The sequence below is a fragment of the Henckelia pumila genome, unplaced genomic scaffold (assembly GCF_033568475.1).
Source record: "Henckelia pumila isolate YLH828 unplaced genomic scaffold, ASM3356847v2 CTG_136:::fragment_2:::debris, whole genome shotgun sequence".
In the NCBI taxonomy this organism is placed as follows: Eukaryota; Viridiplantae; Streptophyta; class Magnoliopsida; order Lamiales; family Gesneriaceae; genus Henckelia; species Henckelia pumila.
Window position 1 is genome coordinate 19,945 of NW_027331767.1, and position 22,790 is coordinate 42,734.

The 22,790-nt window shown below is 33.9% G+C and overlaps 1 protein-coding gene across 2 annotated transcripts; it reads left to right on the forward strand.

Moving 5' to 3' along the window:
- The first annotated feature begins 682 nt into the window (after positions 1 to 682).
- On the forward strand, positions 683 to 22,790 carry LOC140870662 (uncharacterized). Of its 2 annotated transcripts, none has more exons than XM_073273051.1 (7): positions 683 to 740; positions 18,058 to 18,252; positions 18,339 to 18,419; positions 18,857 to 18,977; positions 19,088 to 19,375; positions 19,732 to 19,797; positions 22,193 to 22,790. In XM_073273051.1, the coding sequence occupies exons 2-7, from the start codon at positions 18,062 to 18,064 to the stop codon at positions 22,271 to 22,273; spliced, it is 828 nt and encodes a 275-aa protein (XP_073129152.1). In that variant the 5' UTR covers positions 683 to 740; positions 18,058 to 18,061; the 3' UTR covers positions 22,274 to 22,790. The 2 variants fall into 2 exon arrangements, with proteins under 2 accessions (XP_073129152.1, XP_073129151.1); XM_073273050.1 differs by lacking the exon at positions 683 to 740 and adding an exon at positions 14,826 to 15,141 and having other exon boundaries at positions 22,193 to 22,789.

Here is a 22,790-nt window from a genome sequence, read left to right on the forward strand (position 1 = left end):
ACCCGTACCCACGGGGATTGAACCCTCATTCTCGTCTCCATACCCACTATGGAGATGGAAATGGGGCAGAGACGAGGGTGAATCCCTGAACCCGTGGGGATCAAATCCCGATTCCGTCCCCATCCCTGTCCACGCCATACTCGAAATATTAAATTTATTCTTAAAAATAAAAGAAATGAAAAAAGCGGCCGCTTGGGAGACTGGAATCTGGAGTGGTAGGGAATGAACGAAGAGGGCGACTGGGTTAGGGGTGAGTAAAATTTCGGTTAAACCGATTTAACCGACCGAACCGAACCAATTCGGTTCGGTTATTTCAAAATTTCGGTTTTGATTTTCAAAAAATTTGGTCAAATCGGTTATATCGGTTCGGTTTAGGTTTTGTATGTTTTTTAAATTCGGTTAACCGAATTAAACGATATTTTGAAATATATATATATATGTATTATATTTAATATTTGTAATATATTAATATACCATTCAACCCTAAACCAATTAGAACAGCAACAACCACCCATCTTGTTCATCTCGCATCTCTCCCCTCACGTACATCTCAACTCTCGTCACCCATGTACAGATCTTTGTTCTCCATCTTTCATCTTTCGATCGAATCTAGTTCATCTATCTTCATCAACTTCCCATCTTTGTGTTGTTCATCTTTAATCTCTCGTCATTGCTCTTTGCCCGACGCATCGGTCTTCTCCCTTCACTCGTCGGCTCTCAAAAAACTAATTTCTTGTAAGGTCTGATTAGAATTAATTGAAAGTGCGATTTTGATTCTTGAGATTTGAAGGTTTTTTTCGAAGTTTTTTTTAAACGTGTATTTTTGGGAACTAAAGGTTTTTTTGTTGCTTAAATTATTTTCACAAAAATATCGGTTAATCGGTCACCGACCGAATTAACCGATTTTAATTTGGTTCGATTTTGATCGGTTATTAAAAATAATTTGGTCTGTTCGGTTATGCAAAAATAATTCGGTTCGGTTCGGTTTTTTGTAATTCGGTTCGGTCGGTGACCGAACCGACCGATTGCTCACCCCTAGACTGGTGAGAGAGGAAGCGAAGAAACTGAAATTTGGGCATTAGATTTTCAGTATATCCGTGAAATACAAGTTTATATTTTAAATATAATTAAAATATCAATATTAATTTATTGTTTTTTATTATTATCGGGTCTATCGGGGATGGAGCATCTCGTACCCACCCCAATCCACTATGGGGATTTTAAAAATTCCCCGAACCTGAACCCAATAACACCTTATTGGTGCATCATATATTAACTACACATAATTTTTTTTAAGATTTCAAATTAAGTAAATGATATTACTATAAAAATATTAGTAAAAACTTCTTTATAGATATAAGAGTATTTCTTGCAGAGAGAAAGTTTTTGTAAAAAAGCATTACAACAATAATCAGAGATGTTTTTAGCTGCATATTCCAATGCCTAGTGATGTTCCAATTGTGTGTACAAATCAAGGGAGAATAGGATATAAATCCCCTAATGATCTCTATTGGGCCCTTCCAAACCTGATATTTTTGTGTTGGGCTTTAAATAAAACCCAGTTTTATAGACCCCAACAAGAAAACCCAATTTTGCTTGGCGCCCTAACTCCAAACTTCATCGTTTTCTCTTTCACTGTTCACTGACTTTTCGAACCAAGGGCAAATTGATACTTGAAAGGTAAATTAATTTAAAAAATTTTAATAGAAAAAAATTGATATCGCTTCACTGTCTGCGGTCCATCGATCGTTTTTTCTCATGCTTTTCAATTTTCATGTGAATGTTTTGGAATATACAAATCTTTGGAGAGAAAATTGGAATTTATTGATGTGAGGTTTGTGCGTGTTAACTGTTTAATGCAATTTATGGATCAATTCGATCAATTTGGTTCAGACTGATCCGATTGCTCATCCCTAAATACACTAGATCACCTTTCGCTCAACTTTGTGCTTGGATCACAGAAATTGTCAAATCATTCACTGTAATTTATATGAAATATTTGTATCGATGATAGCTTTTTTTTGAAGCTTTGATTTCTTATCTATTTTTTCTTACCTTTCCGTCTTTATTTTTTGTTAAATAAACTAGATAAATGAAGATGAAAAAGCAGAGCGACATTGAAGAGCTGTGAACTTCTACATGGCTTGCTATGGATTTCGAGAGCCGTTCAAAATCTTCTGTGATGAGACATTTGTATACCACATTCTGGCAAATGGAATTACTCCCGATGATACTGCATTGACCAATATCCTTGGCGCTACTATCAAAATCTTCACGGCAAGGTTTGATGATGTTCGATTTAGTCTGGACATTTTTGGAAAATAATAATTCATTGATTTCAACTAGGTTTGGAAATATTTGGCAACAGATGTGTTATTGTAAAGTTGAGAAGCATTGGTGATTCCAATCCAGATTCTGTTAATGCTGCTCGAAACCTGATAACTGCAAGGTTTAGTCCTTTTAATTTTGAGGCATGTGATTTTGCTGAAGTGTTAGTCACCTCTAGATCATATTGGTGGTTTACTGTTGGAAAGATTATTTTTCCATTGAGATTGTGGCAAGACACAATAAATTAATTAGTATTATTTGGCATATTCGCCGCATCATTGTATTTGATGTTTGCATCATTATAGACTTGGAAAATGGTTTGTGGTTGGGATATAAAGTTTTGATTTTGGTGATGGAACTATGCTCTGTTATATGCTTTAGCTGCACTGAATGTCTCTATAATGGAGAAATTCTCGAAAACCCTCAACCCTAACCTGATATTTTTCCGGTAGACTCGTGTTGGGTTGGCGAGTAGGGTTGAGTTTTGACACCCCTACAAAAAATGCAAAGTGCAATAAATATCAACAAATACTATAGTAAGTCTGGATAAACGGTTAAGAAGTTCATTTCACAATTGACTATCAAATTTTCACAATGTGTGTGTGTATCATGTTCTTATTTAATATATTTACTTGTTTATTTTCACAAATAAAAAAACTAAATGTACGAGCTTTAACTATGGTGAAAATGTATGATCATCTATATTCTCATCGGCAAAATTTATAATCTCCTACTATTAAGGAGTTGATATGTATACTCCATTTTTTTTTATCCACACTCCACATCAAATGTAAAATATAGTGCAAATTAAGTCAAAATGGAGCAAAAATAACAAAAAATGAAGCGTAAATATCAACTCAATTATTTATTATTATTATTATTATTTTCGAGCCATCGGGATGGGTTTGGGGATGGGGATAACATCCTCATACCCACCTGATTCTGCAATGACGAATGTAAAAAATCTCCGAACCAATGGAGAAAACTGTCATTTCTAAACACCACTGACAAGAACGGTGTGAATCGATTATTTTTATTTTATATATACACACACACACACACACACACACATATATATATATATATATATATATATATATATATATATATATATATTGTTCTTTCAAAATAAAATAAACTTAAAGCTAACACATAAAAAAAATCAATGGAAAAAGAATGTATCTCAAAACATAAAAAATAAAATAAAAATTAATTTGTATCATTCGTAAATAAGTCAACCTTTCTTAATTTTTTTGAAGTTTCAAAAATCTTAGTCTTGCTAAATCCAGAATTGTAATATCATAAGAAAAATTATAGTAATTAATTTCTGAACATCTTATGTCAAAATAAAAATAACATATGAAGAAGGTTTGATATTTGATGGATATTATCAGAGGACGAAAAGAAGTACCCCCTTATCATGTTGCTCCCCGGCGCCGAGTATTTACGTTTATGAGTTACCTTTAATGTTGATTTATTTGATATCAATAATATTAAAATACTTAAAGATATAAAATAAATATCAACGATATTGAAAAAATTATAATAATTTCAAATTAATTTATTCTAACCACACATATCCAACCGGTGCTTTGGCGCTTCTCGATTTAGTAACCAGCCTAAATTATTTAAATAATTTAAAAAATTTCAAGGCGATAAATCCTAAGAACCCAAACCCTTCCCATGGACTATTTTCAATCCGCTTTAATGTTTGATTCTAACACTTCCCACAATTAAAACAGTGTGGGTTAGAATATATTTTTCCGACATCTTTTTATCTTCTTTCATTTGGTGCTTAGGGATGGTAATGGGGAGGGGTGGGGACGGGTTTGCCGTTCCCATCCCCATCCCCGTCTGCGTCCTAGTTCTATGGCTTCAAGGAATCCCCGAACCCGAACCCACGACGATTGAACCCTCATTCCCGTCCACATCCCCACTATGGAGATGGAAATTTTGCGGAGATGAGGGTGAATCCCCGAACCCGTGGGGATTAAATCCAGAATCCGTCCCCGTCCTCGTCCACGCCCTACTCGAAAAATTAAATTTATTATTAAAATAGAAAAAACTAAGAAGGCGGCCGGTTGGGAGACTGAGAATGGTAGGGAATGAACAAAGAGGGCGACTAGATGAGAGAGGAAGCGAATAAAATTAAATTTGGGTATTAGGTTTTCAGTATATACGTGAAATGTAAGTTTGTATTTTACATATAATTAAAATAATTATTATCAAAATTAATTTATTGATTTATCATTATTATCGGGTCTATCGGGGATGGGGATAGCATCTCGTACCTGCCCCAATCCACTACGGGTATTTTAAACAACCCCGAACCCAAACCCGATAACACCCCTCTAATCCCGCCCCCATTTTGAATTTTTCCCGCGGGTACCCGAACATGCGGGGAAAATTATCATCCCTATTGGTGCATCATATATTTCCTACACATAAAAAATATTTTTTTTAAGATTTCAAATTATGGACAAATGATATTACTATAAAAATATTAGTAAAAAATTCTTTATAGATAGAAGTATACATTCTTGTAGAGAGAAAATTTTTGTAGTAAAGCATTACAACAATGATCAGAGATGTTTTTATTTGCACATTCCAATACCTGGTGATGTTCCAACTATGTGTATGAATCAATTTTGAAAGGAATATATTATTCCTAAAATTCTTTAAGCCTAAAAAGATTTTATTTAAAGTTTTTTATCTTTCTTGGACTTAAAGTATCTTTGTGATAAACTTTAATATTTCCTTAATGAGTAGATTTGAGATATTATGTTTAATTAGAATATTTAAGTATCTCATATCTAATTGATTTTTATTCTCTATCTTTGTATAATTGATTTGATGAAGAAGAAATAGAGATCAACATGAATCAAGAATCCTACGACTACAAGAAACATATTCAAGAAGGATTCTTTTACCTATAAAAGGATATACACGTTCGAAAACAAAAGAAGGAGAAATTCACGACCAATTTTCTAGAGAGCTTGTGCACGTGTATTATGAAGATTTTCTGAAGCTTATTTGAGGTCGTGATTATTTGATTGCCTTGAAGAATTGAAGAACACCGAAGATCAAAGATCGAAAGTGTCGTTTCATCGAGTTTTGGCATCAAAGATTTTTCTCATTGCTTTTTATTTTTTTTATTCTATTGCATATAAAATTTTTAGGAGAAGTTTTATTGTTTATTTTCTCACACGTCTTGAAAAAATTGAGTTTGACAATAATTCACTAGTTTTAAAGTTTGTAAAACTCTTTGATTATTTTTTAGTGAAAGTTTTGCCCTGAGGCGTCGCAAGAGTATTTTATACTCTTGCTTAAATATCTGAGTGTGGTTGCCATTTTATTTTATTCACGCTTTAATTATTTTCCGCTGCATATTACTCAAGTTGTTTTTGAAGGTGATGTCAACACCTTGTGACAACGCCTAAATCTGTTTATGTGCAACTACCCCTTCCCTTACAAATTTGATGTCTAATAATCTATAAAAAAGATACATAATTTGAGTTGGAAAATTAGATAATTTAGGATATTTGTATGTTCAAGAAAATAAATTGTAATATTTTACTTGTTCATCAAAGAGAGAAAACAAATCTATATCGCATGGATTGTAATAACAACTTAGTAGCTACTAGACCATGTTATTTTACAAATTCCATAATGTATCCGACTTTTAGACCTTCCCGTCCAAATTATCAAGTTTCTTTCACTTGCTCAGTATTTGGATATACAAAATATATTTTATCAAAAATATCATCAGGACTGAAATAGTATTTTTGGGTCCAATCAAAGGAGATATCAAGCTACAAAATTCTATAAATCATATGTACATATAGTTGCTACTGTTGGAACTAATGAGCACTTCCCCTCTCTTCTTTGGTTTCTCACATGAGAAACATATTTATCTAATTCAAAGACAAATGAATACATAAAATCCCTTGATTTAACGTCAATATTCAGTTAATTGTGAGAGAAAATTGTCAACAACTAATAAATATTTATACAATAGCTAACACACATAATAATACTCTTTACACGCAGTTCATTAGGCACACAATGAAAAACTCATTTAAAAAATGTGGTAAAAAATATTGGGGGACCCACACGAAGGAAGATTCAATAGTCTACGGTGAACCCAACGATTAATTGTTGGTTTGTACAGGCTCCAACAACCACATAACGTCCCATAGAGACTAAACAACATTTAGGTTTGATGGCAAGATTGCAGAATCTGAAAATATTGAATGGATCATCCAACAATCACAAAAAAAAAAAAATCAAACGAGCTTGACCACATCTACAATACCTAACACAAACAAAACACGACATTACTTAGTTATAAATAGTGATAAAATCCATAGGCAAACTCACATAAAAAAGAAGTGATTGTTATAACTAACTAATCGTGAATACCTACTATACGCATTAAATAAACCAAAACATAATAAATGCAAACATGTGTCCAAATCGAGAGACCACTATACGTTCTATATACATACCACAAGCCAAAGCTACAAAAAAATGTTCTTTTCAATACATATCTCACAATAAAAAATTACCCCTCATTTTAATTGTCATTTGTCTAGAAAATATCAATACTTCAAAAACACGCAAAACATAAAATATGATCACAACACGATACCATTAGGGATGACAATGGGAAGGGGCAAGGACGAGGATGTCATCCAATCTCCATCCCCGAATTATACCGCTGCCCTCATCCTCGGTTCATCATAACTGGGAATCCCCTTCGACGAAACCACGGGGATCAAACCTCCATCCCTATCCCCATCCCCACTACAGAGATGAAAATTAGGGGGTTTGAGGGCGGAGTCCCGAACCTGTGGGATCCCCGTTTTCTTCTACATCCTCAAGTGAAATTTTCATTTTCTCAACTGATTATTGTCTTTAAAGTTAATTCTAATTTATAAATCAACATATCGTCTTCTTGCATTTTCAAAAATTGAAAACAAAAAATGCAGACCATAACGAAACTCACATTAATTTTATAATCAAAAAATGCAAAGTGTAATATATATATCAACAAATAATAGAGTAAGCCCAGATAAACAATTACGAGATTCATTTCACAATTAAGTATCAAATTATAAAATAAATATATCAACGTGTGAATTCTTTTTGTTCTTCTTATGCATATAAGTGTTTTCATTTCTTTGTTTTCTTATATTCCTAAATAAATATTTTCATTTCACAACACAATCAAAGCACTAGATGAGAATAACATCTTCATACCCACCCGATTCTGCTGCGGCAATTGTAAAAAGATTTCGAACCCATGGATAAAATTGTCATCTCTAAACACCATTGACAAGAACGATGTGAAACGACTATATTTCTTTATACACACACACATACACACACATACACACACATATATACATACATATTTTTCTTTCAAAATAATATAACTCAAAGCTAACACATAAAAAATCAATGACAATGCATCTCAAAATATAAACCATAACATAAAAAATACATTTGTATCATTCGCAAATAAATCGACCTTTCTTACTTTCGTTGAAGTTTCAAAAAGCATAGTCTGGCTAAAGCCAAACTTTTAATATCATCATCATAAAAATAATGGTAATTAACTCCCAAACATCATATGACGTATTAGCCAAACTTTTAATATCATCATCATAAAAATAATGGTAATTAACTCCCAAACATCATATGACGTACTGAAGAATTCCTACCAGCAGACTTTACTGTACTCCAAGTTAATTGTCTATGTGATAAAGAGACGAATTTCGAGGCTGGGGATAACCTTACCATTTGTTGCGGAATAAAGTAAAGTCAGTTAACATATGATAGAAGATTTGATATTTGATCGATATTACCAGAGGAAGAGACGAAGTGTCCCCTTATCATATTGCTCCCCGACACCCGAGTATTTATGTTTATGAGTTACTTTTAATGATGTTTTATTTTATATCAATAATGTTTAGGGATGTAAACGAGTCAACTGTTCGCGAGTTATTCGGAGTTCGACTCGTGAAAAAGCTCGTTCGAGATCGTACGTTAAGCTTATCGAGCCGAGCCCAAGCTTAATTTTGAGCTCGGCAATTTTCACGAGCCGAGCTTGAGCTTAAGGATGTTCGGTTTGTTAGCTCGCAAACATGTTCGTTATTAGGCTCGGAAGCTCGAGCTCGAGCTCGAGCTCTACTCGTTTAGGTGGCTCGTTAGCTCGGGCTTGAGCTCGGCTCGTTTAGTGGCTCGTTAGCTTGGCTCGTTTAGTGGCTCGTTAGCTTGGGTTCGGGTTTGGGCTCGGACTCGTTTTCGTTTAGTGGCTCGCTATAGCTTGAGCTCGGGCTCGGCTCGTTTAGTGGCTCGTCAGATTGAGCTCGGGCTCTGGATCAGGCTCGGCTCATTTTATTGGCCCGTGAAAATATATTAGTTTATATGGTTTCTCGAACTCAACTCGTTTAGTCATTTATATGCCCATTGAGTAAATTTACAAATTATAATATTTTAAAAACTAGTATATTAAAATTTAAATTAAATCTTTCTTGAAATAACAAAAACTTGATTTTTCTTAAATAATAAAATTTTATTTTATTTAAAAACTCAAATACAAAACATTTGTTTTTATACGTCAACTAGTATTAACGAAAAATTTGAATTTGAAATTTTACCTAAAATTATTATTATGATATAATAAATTTATATGATTTTTAAATACTATTGTAAAAAATTATTATATAAAAAATATTTATATTATTTATGATAACTTTTAAATGTGGATAACAATTTTGTAAGGTTAAATTAACTTTTTTTCTCTTAAAGTTGTGAAATCGTTACTAATAGAAATAATATAATAGATATCTAAAGAATGAATATAAAATTTTTTGTCATTGTTGATTAATATATTTGATTAAAATTTTAATTATTTTTATATGAAATAAGGATCATTCAAAATATCCGATCAAAATTAACACAAAATTAATTGAAAATAAAAAATGTGATAATATCCGATCACATTTAGAAATTTTATCTGAAAATTGGTACACACATATATATGTAATTTATAAAAGCATTTCTCGTACATATGGATACACAAAATTAACTCAAATAAAAATTAGTGATAACAACCGCTCAAATTTCAAATTTTGAATAAAAATTTGGTGCGTTATTAATAGCATTTATGAAAATTTTAACACATATATATAAACACGAAAAAATATTTTAAATTCTAAAGTTGTGATAACGTCCAATCAAATTTCTATTTTTAAAACAAAAATTAGTATATTATAATACTTAGAAAAGTATTGATAACATCCAATCAAATATAAAGTTGAAATTTTGTATATTATCATATATATATATATATATATATATATATAGCATTTATAGAAATATTCACGATACGCAAAAACAAAAATTAAATGAAATAAAAATTATTTATAACATTTGACCAAATTTTAAATTGTGAACCAAAATTCAGAAAATCATTACAGATAGAATTTATGTATATTTTCACGTATCTATGGATACACAAAAATTAAGTGAAATTAAAAATAATGACAACATTCAATCAAATTTAAAATTTTGAACGAAAAATAAGAACATTGTCATCTATATATAATAACAACTCTAGTTATATATATAAATATATATTATCATTGTCTTTGAAGTTGTGAAGTTCATTTGATTTTTTAATTTAAATTTATTATATGCTTCTTGATGAATTGAGAAACCTTTAATTTTTTTATGGACTTTGCAGGATAGTATTTATTGGAGATTCTTTTACAATTCTTTTTCTAATGACTTTTCTAATTCTGCATTGCCTCTGGATTTATTAAGAAGTTGAAGTATGTACTTATTAAGAAGTTAAAGTATCATGATTGATTTTTGAGAGTGAAATTATTGTCATGATGTTATTTATTGAGTATCGTCGTATTGGATCATCGGCATGACAGATATTTGATGATCAATTTGATGGTTTTATTATCGATGTGTTGTGACTAGTGAGATTTTGGATAATAGATTTTAGGTTGATGATATTTTAAATAATATTTTGAAGCTTGCTATAATATTTTGAGATGTTATTTTGTTATTAAGTTTTCCATTTTTTTTATGTACAAAAAATTTAATTTAATTTATAATTAATTTATAGAGATTTATTTTTGTAAGAATCCTATCCTAATTACTCAGTTATTTGATAAGATTTATTGTTAAATATTTTAAATTTCTAAATTAGAATAATTAATTTTAGATAATATTATTGTGTGTTAAAAATATATATCAGTAAATATTGGAATATAGATGATATTAACATATATATTTAATTTTATAACGCAAATAAATTTAAATAAAATAATGGATCACTTTTATAATCACACATGCATATTGGATAAACTTCTCTCTCCTCTTCGTTTCCTTCTGATATACCTCAATAAAGTGATCTTCTTGGATGAGCTAATTAGTCGCGCTAACAAAACTCCTCCAATAAGTGATGAGTTGTTGCTGACCTGAAACCACGAACAAGAGTGTTAAAGGGGGCCGAAGGGTGTTCCGGCGTATCCCCTCCGACGCTCAAGTCAGATGCTAGGATAGAGAAATATAGAGAGTGGTGTGTGTGCGCACAAATAAAGATTGAATCTAAATAATGAAAGTGGACCTGATATTTATAGGATATGGCTCCGGATTTAGCGCTTACCTTCCTTATCAAGAACCCGAGAATCCCGGGATCAAGATCCCGAATATCTAGGCTGAGATCTCGACCGAATTTTGTCTGACAAAGAAAATAATAATACACTTAATCTGAGCTGAACTGCCATCATGAGGACACTTAGTTGACGTCCTCTAAGGACTAATAGAGAAAGTGATGATTGAGCTATTGCTGAACTCCTAAGCTCACCATAAATAACTGATCCTAACATCTTAGTTAGCCTATTGAAGTTGCTGCACTAACTTGCTAAGCTAACCCTCTGCTAAAGAAAGAATGGGAGAGCATTGCTGAGCTTCCCGAGATTTTACGTCACCGAACCAATCTCAAAACTGATGCCCTGAACTCATCGGGGACGAGGGAGCTTGGCCGAGCTCCCATGGCCAGCGAGGGTCCTTGGCCAAGCTTCCATGGCCGAGCTCCCATGGACGGCGAGGGACTTGGCCGAGCTCCCATGGCCGGCGAGGGACTTGGCCGAGCTCCCATGGACGGCGAGGGACTTGGCCGAGCTCCCATGGCCAGCGAGGGTCCTTGGCCGAGCTCCCATGGTCGAGCTTCCATGGCCGAGCTCCCATGGACGGCGATGAACTTGGCCGAGCTCCCATGGCCAGCGAGGGTCCTTGGCCGAGCTTCCATGGCCGAGCTCCCATGGATGGCGAGGGACTTGGCCGAGCTCCCATGGCCAGCGAGGGTCCTTGGCTGAGCTCCCATGGCCAGCAAGGGTCCTTGGCCGAGATCCCATGGCCGAGCTTCCATGGCCGAGCTCCCATGGACGGCGAGGGACTTGGCCAAGCTCCCTCACCATATTTGGCAGGTCGGGTCGGGAGCTCGGCCATGGGAAATTGATATACCTCAATAAAGTGATCTTTTTGGATGAGCTAATTAGTCGCGCTAACAAAACTCCTCCAATAAGTGATGAGCTGTTGTTGACCTAAAACCACGAACAAGAGTGTTAAAGGGGGCCGAAGGGTGTTCCGGCGTATCCCCTCCGACGCTAGGATATCGAAATATAGAGAGTGGTGTGTGCGCACAAGTAAAGATTGAATCTAAATAATTGAAGTGAACCTGATATTTATAGGAGAGGGCTTCGGATTTAGCGCTTATCTTCCTTATCAAGAACCCGAGAATCCCGGGATCGCGATCCCGAATATCTAGACTGAGATCTCGCCCGAATCTTGTCTGACAAAGGAAATAATAATAATTTTAATCTGAGCTGAACTGCCATCATGAGGACACTTAGTTGACGTTCTCTAAGGACTAATAGAGAAAGTGGTGAGTGAGCTATTGCTGAACTCCTAAGCTCACCATAAATAACTGATCCTAACATCTTAGTTAGCCTATTGAAGTTGTTGCACTAACTTGCTAAGCTAACCCTCTGCTAAAGCAAGAATGGGAGAGCCTTGCTGAGCTTTCCGAGATTTTACGTCACCGAACCAATCTCAAAACTGATGCCCTGAACTCATCGGGGACGAGGGAGCTTGGCCGAGCTTCCATGGCCAGCGAGGGTCCTTGGCCGAGCTTCCATGTCCGAGCTCCCATGGACGGCTAGGGACTTGGTCGAGCTCCCATGGCCAGCGAGGGTCCTAGGCCGAGATCCCATGGCCGAGCTCCCGAGCTCCCATGGCCGAGCTTCCGACCCGACCTGCCAAATATGGTGAGGGAGCTTGGCCGAGCTCCCAAGGCCGAGCTCCCAAGCCGACCTCACAAAATATAGTAAGTGCCTTCGAGCTTAGGATTATTGATGAGCTGAGCTAGTCTCATCCCAAGGCACCTTCGTTTTCTCTCTGCCGGGAGCAGATCCTCTGTAGTGGACTAAAGAGAACACCAAGTGCTGTGGTCTCAAAACAATGTCGTTTTGGGAGCTGTCCAATATTCAATTTTTTCTTAAATTTTGTTTCCTTTCTTTTTTAATGTTCCACGTAAGATATGTAATCATGCTATTTTTTTTTGCACTTACGATACTAGCGTAAAAAAAATTAACATAAGAAAATAATCATTCTACTAAGTCCTAACATTAACATGTTAAATTCGTTTTAGTAAATTCAACAAACTATTTTATTTATAAAAGTAATAAATTTATTTAAAAATTATATTATAATAAATAATTCTTTGTATAATAATTATAGAATTATCTATTGGTAAATTACTCAAATATAATATATTTTTAAATATATAATAAATTACATATTTTCCTTCTATTTATATTAAAGTATTATAATTATATAATAATAATAAATTATATATTTTCCTTCTATTTATATTAAAGTATTACTATATAATTATATAATAATAAAATCGTACTCATAAATAAATCATATATACATCTAAAATATAGTTTAACAAATTGATAAAAATAAACTAAATAAATGTAACAATGAAGATGACATATACTGATATACACGTCCGAAATTGGGAAATATTATATATTTATAAATATTTTGAAAATATTTTATAATTGAGCATATAATTTTCCAGTAGATGTTTCTACAAATGTTATACAACGATAAGATAATTATTTATTATAATATAATTTTAAATAAATTTATGACTTTAATAAATAAAATAAATTTAAAATAAAATTCTTTGTTGAATTTACCAAAATGAATTTTACATGTTAATGTTAGGAGATTACTTTTTTGAGTAATGCTACATGTACAACCAAATTTGTATAACAATTTTTACAGCACAAAAAATTCAATACAAAATTTTAATTTATCAAATCTCACAATACATTGAATGCAAAATCTCACGATATCATATCAAAATCTCACGAGATAATAACAAAATATCACCAAATAATTGTTGTAAATATCGTCGTACGATATATTAGTTGTACCTCTGGCATTATTATATATTTTTTAATGTTAAACTTTTGACGCTTTTGTTTAAAAAGAAAAAGAAAAGATCGTAATGGCAAAAAAATTTGAATGATTAGCGCTTGTGCCTAGACTTGTCAAATTGGGCTAGGCCCATCGGGCCGCCCCGCCCCGCCCCGCAATGGAAATGGGTTGGGTTGGGTTGGCCAAATCTCAGCCCGTTTGGAGGCGGGCCCGCCAAATATTTTTTTATTTTTTTTTTGCAAAATTGTATTTTTTTTAGTGTTTTTTATACATATTTTTTAGTTTTATTGAACTTATTTTGAATGAATTTTGATGATAATAAACTATGTAGTATTTTTAAATTTTTTTCATATTTTTTTTTACTAATTAATTTTATATATTATTAAATTTTAATAGTAATACTTTTTAATATTGATTAAACTATTTGATTAAATTTTATTTTTCATTTTGTTTCCATTTCAAGTGTGTTTAATTATTTTTTTTTTAATTTAAAAATTAACATTTATTTTATAAAAAAAATAATAAAAAATTAGGCGGGCCGGCCCGCCCAACCCGCGGCCCAAGGCGGGTTGGGTTGGGCTGAGCATTTGGAGGCCCGCCATTTTGCCCCGCCCCGCCCCGCCTAAAGGCGGGTTGAGGCGGGTTGCGGGCCGGCCCGCCTCGCCGGCCCGTTTTGACATATATACTTATGACGTAGAACATTATAAAAGAAAGAAAACAAATTTTTTTTAAAAAAATAATATTTGACAGTTCCCAAAACAACGGTTTAGTACATGCCGTCAGCAGGGTACTACCCTGTAGATGATGTGTAACCTCATGATTGGTCAAAATTAATGGGTCTCATGTGGGTCCCACTAATTTTCATCAATCATGAGCCGCCACGTTACCTGCAGGACACTAACCTGCGGATAGCATCTACTCAACCCAAAACAACACCGTTTTGAGACCCCAACATTTGGTGTTGTCTTTAGCCCACAGTAGAGGATCTGCCCCCGCTCGCCGCCTTCATCTTTCTCCATTGTTTCTATCACATTTTCAAAACATCAAACTTTGATCTAGGTCGCTTTGTTGCTTGAAAATTTATTTGAGCATAGATTTGGAATCCATTCGACGAGGGCTATCTTCCACTACCCATTTTCCTGAGTTTTAAGCTCGTACCGACAAACCCAATTCCGGCAGTCGTCGCCCAGTCGCCGTTCCCGCAGTCTCCGACCGTCGTTCAACCTTGGGTCGAGGTTGTTTAGTCGTTTGGACCTTGTTTTCATAGCCTAGAAGGTATGATTCGAAATTAGGGTTTTGAATTTGGGGATTTTTGGTTAATTCGAAATTATTTGATTGATATGTGATTATTTGTTTGTTGTAAGTGCTATATTGGAACTAACGGATTTTTCAAATTTATGGAGTTAAATAAATTTCGAATTATTTTCTATGGCTGCAACACTTATTTTACGTTGAATTTAATCACGGGTCGATAAGTTTTTATTGATTTGGGTGATTAGTAACGTTTGATGTATAAGAAAATAAAAAAAAACAAGGGAGAAATGGATGCTGACCATTGAAAATTTGCTTATTCGGTCACCGTCATTGTATATACATCATCCATGGATGCATAATTGATGTTAAGATATTACATCTTCAATGTTGTCATTGGCTTCAATGGTTGGGTCGACTAATTGTTTGGCAATCATGAATTCATGACTGTATATGTTAAAAGATTGGAGTATGAAGACAGTTTCGTGCTTCACATGGTACGAAAAGGAGATTTTATTTTTGGATCATAGTTGAATTTGTTGGGTTGGAGTCCGTTTATGAGTTATAACATTTTCTGTATGAAAGGATTTTAATTTCAGTCAGGTTAAATATTGTTGTGCTTGTTCCCTTTTCAGTTTTTTTTATGGGCGAAGAATTATTGGGTTTTTCTGGATTCAATGGAAAATTCTATCTAGTCAAGGAAAAAAAAAATTTGTGATCTTCATGGATTTGTTTAAATTTTTGAGCTCAAATTGATGATCTTTTGTTCTGGAATTGTTGTTGTATTGGATTGTTGCATTCACTTTTGAATACTTGATATAATATTTTGAGATGTTCTTTTTGTTATTAATTTTAATTTATAATTAATTTATAGAGATGTATTTTATTGTATTTGCACTTGTTGAGCCAGAAAATGAGCTCACTTAACGAGCCAGAGAACGAGCTTGTAAACGAGCCAGAGAACGAGCTCGATTAACAAGCCCGAAAATGAACCCGAAAAAGAGCCGAACTCAAGCCAAGCTCGTTAAGTAAGATAAATGAGTTATTCACGAGCCGAGCTCGAGCTTCTCGCGAGCTTAGTAATTCCCTAAAGAGCCGAGCCCGAGCCTCGACATATACTTAACAAGCCGAGCCCGAGCCTGATACTGTTCGGCTCGGATCGGCTCATTTACATCCCTAATATTGTTAAAATACTTTAAGATATAAAATAAATATCAACGATATTGAAAAAATCATAATAATTTCAAAATAATTTATTCTAAGCATACATTTCACATTGGTGCTTTTGGTGCTACTCCATTTAGCAACCAACCTAAATTATTTAAATAATTTATCAAATTTCAAGGCGATAAATCCTAATAACCCCAAACCCTTTCCCTTGACTATTTTCAATCCGCTTTAATGTTTGATTCTAACACTCCCCACAATTAAAACAGTATGAGTTAGAATACGTTTTTCGGGCATTTTTTTATCTTCTTTCATTCGGTGCATCATATACTACATACACATAAAAAATATTAAGATTTCAAGTTATGGACAAAGGATATTATTATAAAATATTAGTAAAAACTTTTTTATATAGATATAAGTATACATTCTTGCAGTCAGAAATTTTTTTGTAGAAAAGCATTACAACAATGATCGGAGATGTTTTAGCTGCACATATGTTCCAACTGTGTGTACAAATCAATTTGACGTCCAATGATCTATAAAAAAAGATAGATAATTTGAGATCGAAATATGAGAGAATTTAGAATATTGTATTTACAAAAATATAAATTGTAATGTTTTGCTCGTCCGTCAAAGAGAGAACACAAATTTAGTAGCTAGTGGAGCAGGCTCTTTGGCAAATTCCAGAATGTATCCAACTTTTAGAACTCCCTATCCATATGTATCAAGTTTCTTTCAGTTGCTCTGTATTTGGATATACAAAATAGATGTTACCAAAAATATCATCAGGACTGAAATAGTATTTGGGATCCAATCAGGGAAGATATCAAGACCCAAATTTCTATAAATCATATGTACGTGTAGCTGCTACTGCTTGGACGAATGAGCACTTCCCCCTTTTTTTTTTTGGTTTCTCACATGAGAAATATAATATCTAATTCAAAGATAAATGAGTACATAAATCCCTAGATTTAACGTAAATATTCAGTTATTTGTGTGAGAAACCTGTCAAAAACGAATAAATATTTATACAACAATACACCCACATACAAAAAAATAAATACAAACACACAATTCAAATGTCAATATTGGTTGGAAAATAATAAAACAATACATTACCCTTCTTTATCCATCACAACGCAAAAGAGAGAGTTGAGTTTTTCATTGGTTGCCTAGTGAACTGCGTGTAAAGAGTTTAATTACCGTCATTAATTTATTTTTTAAAAATAATTACGTTGAGAGTATATGATTATTAAGAAAAAAAAATCATAATCAATTATTTATAGAAGCTATAAGCACAACTTAAATTTTGTTAAGACATCACTTTAGGATAAATATAGACAATGATTTCTACGTATATTGCATGATTTTTTTTTCTCTTCTTATGTTTTTCCTCGGTTGTTTATTTGGTAGAAAATTATTCAATACAATATGTTATATCTATTATATTATACACAAAAACTAATGTGAGAAGTCTCACAGAAAATATTTGTGAGACATCTCTTATTTGGTCAACTATGAAAAAATATTATTTTTATTTTTTATTGTAAATATGTGAAGGATTGAAACGTCACATGAATAAAAATCTGTGAAACCGTCTCACAAACGCCTTCTCTATATCTATATTAAATATCATGATGCAACAAATATTATATCCAAATCTTTGTAGAGAAAATTGGTATTTATTGATGTGGGGTTTGTGCGTGTTAGCTGCTTAATGCAATTGATAGATCAATTCGATCCGTATTTATTTTTTGTTAAATAAACTAGATAAATGAAGGTGAAAAAGCAGAAGCGGCATCGAAAAGCGGTGAGGTTCTACACGGCTTGCTATGGATTCCGAGAGCCGTTCAAAATCCTCTGTGATGGTACCTTTGTATACCACCTTCTGGCAAATGGAATTACTCCCGCTGATACTGCATTGACCAATATCCTTGGCGCTAGTGTCAAAATCTTCACTACAAGGTTTGATGATGTTCGATTTAGTCGGGATTTTTTCGGAAAATAATAATGCATTGATTTCAATTGGGTTTGGAAATATTTGGCAACAGATGTGTTATTGCAGAGTTGAGAAGCCTTGGTGATTTCTATTCAGATTCTGTTAATGCTGCTCGAAACCTGATAACTGCAAGGTTAGTCCTTTTAATTTTGAGGCATGTGGTTTTTCTGAAGTGTTACTCTCCTCTAGATATTGGTGGTTTATTGTTGGAAAGATTGTTTTTCCATTGAGATTGTGTCAACACACAATAAATTAATTAGTATTATTTGGCATATTTGTTTCATCATTGTATTTGATGTTTGTATCATTCTACACATGGAAAACGGTTTGTGGTTGGGATATAAAGTTTTTATTTTGGTGGTGGAACTATGCTCTGTTATATGCTTTAGCTGCATTTAATGTCTCTGTAATGGAGAAATTCTCGAAAATTTGAGGATCAATGTGAACAAGATTGAACATTCTTCTTTGCTCATGCTAGGATTGTTCATTGAAAATTTTTTGCGTGTGTAGTTAGCTAGGTTGGTCTACGAGATCGAATGTGAGTTTAAAATTTCAACAACCTGTTTCTAGATGTGACCATGAGAAGAGAAAAACTGCTGCGGCGTGCATAACAGAAATTATTGGTGAAAACAAGCCTGAGCACTTTTTTGTTGCAACACAGGATGCTGAGCTGAGGAAGAAGCTCCAAGAGGTTCCTGCTTTTTATATGTTCAAATCAATTTTTTCATGCTGTTCTACATTGTGCCAAGCAAAAACCACATTTTTTTTAGACATTCAGGTTTTTAAGGCTGCCATTTGCAGATACCAGGAGTGCCAGTCGTATATGCTCTCCGAAATGCCCTGTTTCTTGAGTGTCCATCAGCAGTTCAGCGTGATTTTGCCAAAGCTGCTGAAGAAGGGCGATCACATATGACTGAGTTGGAATTCATGATGTTAAACATAAAGAAGAAAGGAGTAGACAGTGAAGAAGCATGTGATGCTTTGGATGCGAATAACGATAATGTAGATAATCAGGATCTTAAGGGAAATGATAAACCGAGTAGGACAGTGATGAATGATAAAATTCAGTTCAAGCGAAAGAGAGCGAAGGCAAGTATCAATGTCCTGTCACTTTTTTTTTTTTTTTTTTTCTTTCGTCATTCCTGTGGGGATGGAGACACACTTTCACTTACACTTTTGTTTTCAATATTTAAATATAAGGTGGAGAAATCACTTCTTTTCAATGTAATTGTACCCCACAGTTCAATTAGTTTGCTGTTACAGGGAAGCCACGTGGTTTTCTCTTATTTCATAATTTTGCAGACATTTCATTGCTGAAGATGTGACATTCATTGTATGAAAGCTATTGTTGCTTCTGCCCATCATCTTATAGCAAAATTATGCAACATTTTCTTGTTCGATCAAGATTTTTAAATGATGCCAAGTTATGCTTATGTTGACCGCAGGGTCCAAACCCACTGTCATGCAAGAAGAAAAAGCAAAAGGTGGATGAAAATTCTGCCGCAGGAAAGGTGCGTGGATTTTTTGGTATTATAAAAATTTTAATCTGTCCATTCTTATCGTATGACATATGCCTTTATGGGAAGTGTGTTCTGGCATGATTAGTGGTACATTCATGTATTTGGTGTAAAAATACTGGCATGAACTAAGAGTATTTCAAGTTTAATCACGGTGAACCTTGGAATCACCAGAATTTTTATGCGTAAAGAATAGATTTTGGAACCTGAAAAATAGGTTCTGGGGTCCTAAAATAAATATTAGTGTTTTTTATTGCAGTTGTAACTTTTCTAAGGTTGCATGCATTAATAACTTAAGGTTGTGTTTACTTTCTTTAAAAAAAAACTGGTTGTCTTTGCTTTCAAGCTAGGATCATGCAGAGATAATTTAAAGGGTGATTATTAAAACAAATTGGAGATAGAGTGGTTATGGATAAATAATAACACATTTAGTTTAAAATTGATTGAGATTGCTATTCTAAGAAATTAGAAGGGAAAGGTGTATTAGGAGTTATTTCATTTACTTTCCATTTATACAGATTATTTATGTTTACTGAAATCAGGGACTAAAAATCATGTTTAAATCCAATTATTAATGGGACTTTGATGCTAGGATCGGTTCTAGGGGTGGAACTGAATTTTCTTTGCTAATCTGACCAACAAATATGTTTAGTTGTGCGGAATGAGGTCAACTGAAAGATTAGAACATTGTTTCAAATGGTTAACTGAAAGTGAAATGGTGAAACTGAAATGCGAATAACACAATAATTGTTTTTGGATATTCAGAGACTCAACTGCTCCAACATCATCACCCCTTTTTCCACACATGGAAGGATCCACTAGAAGACTTTGAGTATTACGCAGCTGCAACACCCTACTCCAATACTAGGACTTACTCAACCATCTATCTCGGAACTTACCCAACGTAGGTTGCTAGAAAACTTTGATTTATACAAACCTTGTACAGACCCAATTCAGCTTAGCAGTTACACCCAACTGTCTAACTGAAATTCCTAGACTCACAACTGAATTACAATCAACGTAAATACAACTCAATTCTTCGCACAATATGATCCTTAATGATCTGATAAAAACTTTATGTTTGTGCTTGAATTCTTCGGCTCATAATGATTCTTCAACGTAAGCTTGAATTCTTCGAAAATAGTTTTCAGTTGCCTTGAAAAGATAGCAGAGTTCTTCATGAGCCGGCTATTCTCTCAACCGATTTTGGTCTGCTATTTATAGCTTTCAACTTCAACATTCATAAATTCAAATTGATGTGCATCCAAGAATAGTAGTCGTTGCTTGTCTTTTAGCTCACTGACATTCATACCAAAAGTCTGTGTCTGTACAGTAGTCGTTTGTGCGAGCACAACTGATCTTGAATTTGGGGCCAACTGATCTTGCCTCGATTGGTCTGCTCTTCTTCTCTCGACTTGTTGGTTTCCCTTGACTGGTTCAGTCCAGTCTTGTCTGGTTGACTTGCTCAGTTTTGTTCATTATTCAGTTGAGAACTTCCTTCAGTTTCGCTCTGCTCAATTAAATCAGTTTGGCTCGACTAGTCCAGTCGTGGTTTTATCCCGTTCAGCTTGTGAACTAGTTAGCTCAGTTCATTTGACTTGTCTAGTTGAGATCTTCGATTAGTCACGTGGTCCAAGGCAATTCCAGTTCCAATTGGGAACTTCAGATTCGGTTGAGAATTTGTCCAGTTGAGTAGCTTCAGTTTCGGTTCATGACAAGTGCAGTTCTCATACTGATTTTGCCTATTGTTTGTCATATTTTGTCATCACTGAAACTATGAATGCTCCAACACTTTGGTACCGTTTGGTACATGAGATGAAAGTGGGATTCGACACAAATTTTTACTCATCCCATGTTTCTCTCATTTTTTTGTCACTCAATGATATCTCATGGCCCGGTATGACATTAGATGTAGACTTGATGACAAATACCTCTCAACCCATGGTATTAGTGGAGGATGAGTGTATTGTGTGAAATTGACAATGGTAATTAGGAGAATAAACACAATAATGATACAAAATAAAAAACAAACGAAACAACATATTATTCATATCTATATCTATGTCTTGTATATCCGCATCTCATCATGTTTTTATTCATATATAGTACATCCCAACCATGATACCAAACGGTATCTTTGAGTTTAAAGAAATTTTTGCAAGTAAATACTGGATTTATTGGGATTGTCATATCACATGTTAATCACCCCAAGTTAAGCAACCTAAATAGATTTAAATTAAATAAATATAATTAAAATTGAGAGTAAAATAGCTTAAAACTACTGTGGTTGTCTCTATCCATCCATCTTCTGATATCCCTATGTCGTGTAGCTTAATTTGTGGTGTTGTTTTTCTAGTATCTGTTGTTGAGACTTCAATCTTTATTGCAGGAAAGCAAAAAGATAGATAACAGTGTAAGAAACAGGAGCAGAAAACGCAACAGATCAAAGAAAAATCAATTTGTTAGTTAATCATCTGGTGGTATTTGATGCGGTTCGAGTTCTTGAGACGGCAAAGTCTTGTTGGTTGATGGAGTTCCTTTTTTGACTTGGACGTGGCGAGGTTGCTACTGATAACATCAGATTATCACAGATAAATAGTCTCAGGTTCACTTGGCGAGGTTCGTTACTGATAAAATAGACTTGGGTTCACTTGGAGCTTTGATAACCATAGAAGGCGTGATTTGTGAATTTAACAGATTCATTTATGATAGAAAAGCAACCAATAGGGATCCCTGTGAAATGAAAAGAGGTGGGTACTCATGTTCATCAAATTGAATTTTCTACTTGAAACGTGGGATGTTTTGTTCTTTTAATGGAATTAGCTTATGCAATTGGATATAGCCTATACTCAATACAAGAAAACAAAATGCATGTGTTTATATACTAGTAAGGTACACGTGCTTTTGCACGTGGGACTTTAAATTTTTGTAAACAATTTGATAACTGTAGGTGATATTTTTTTTAGTTAAGTAATGGTCCAAATCAT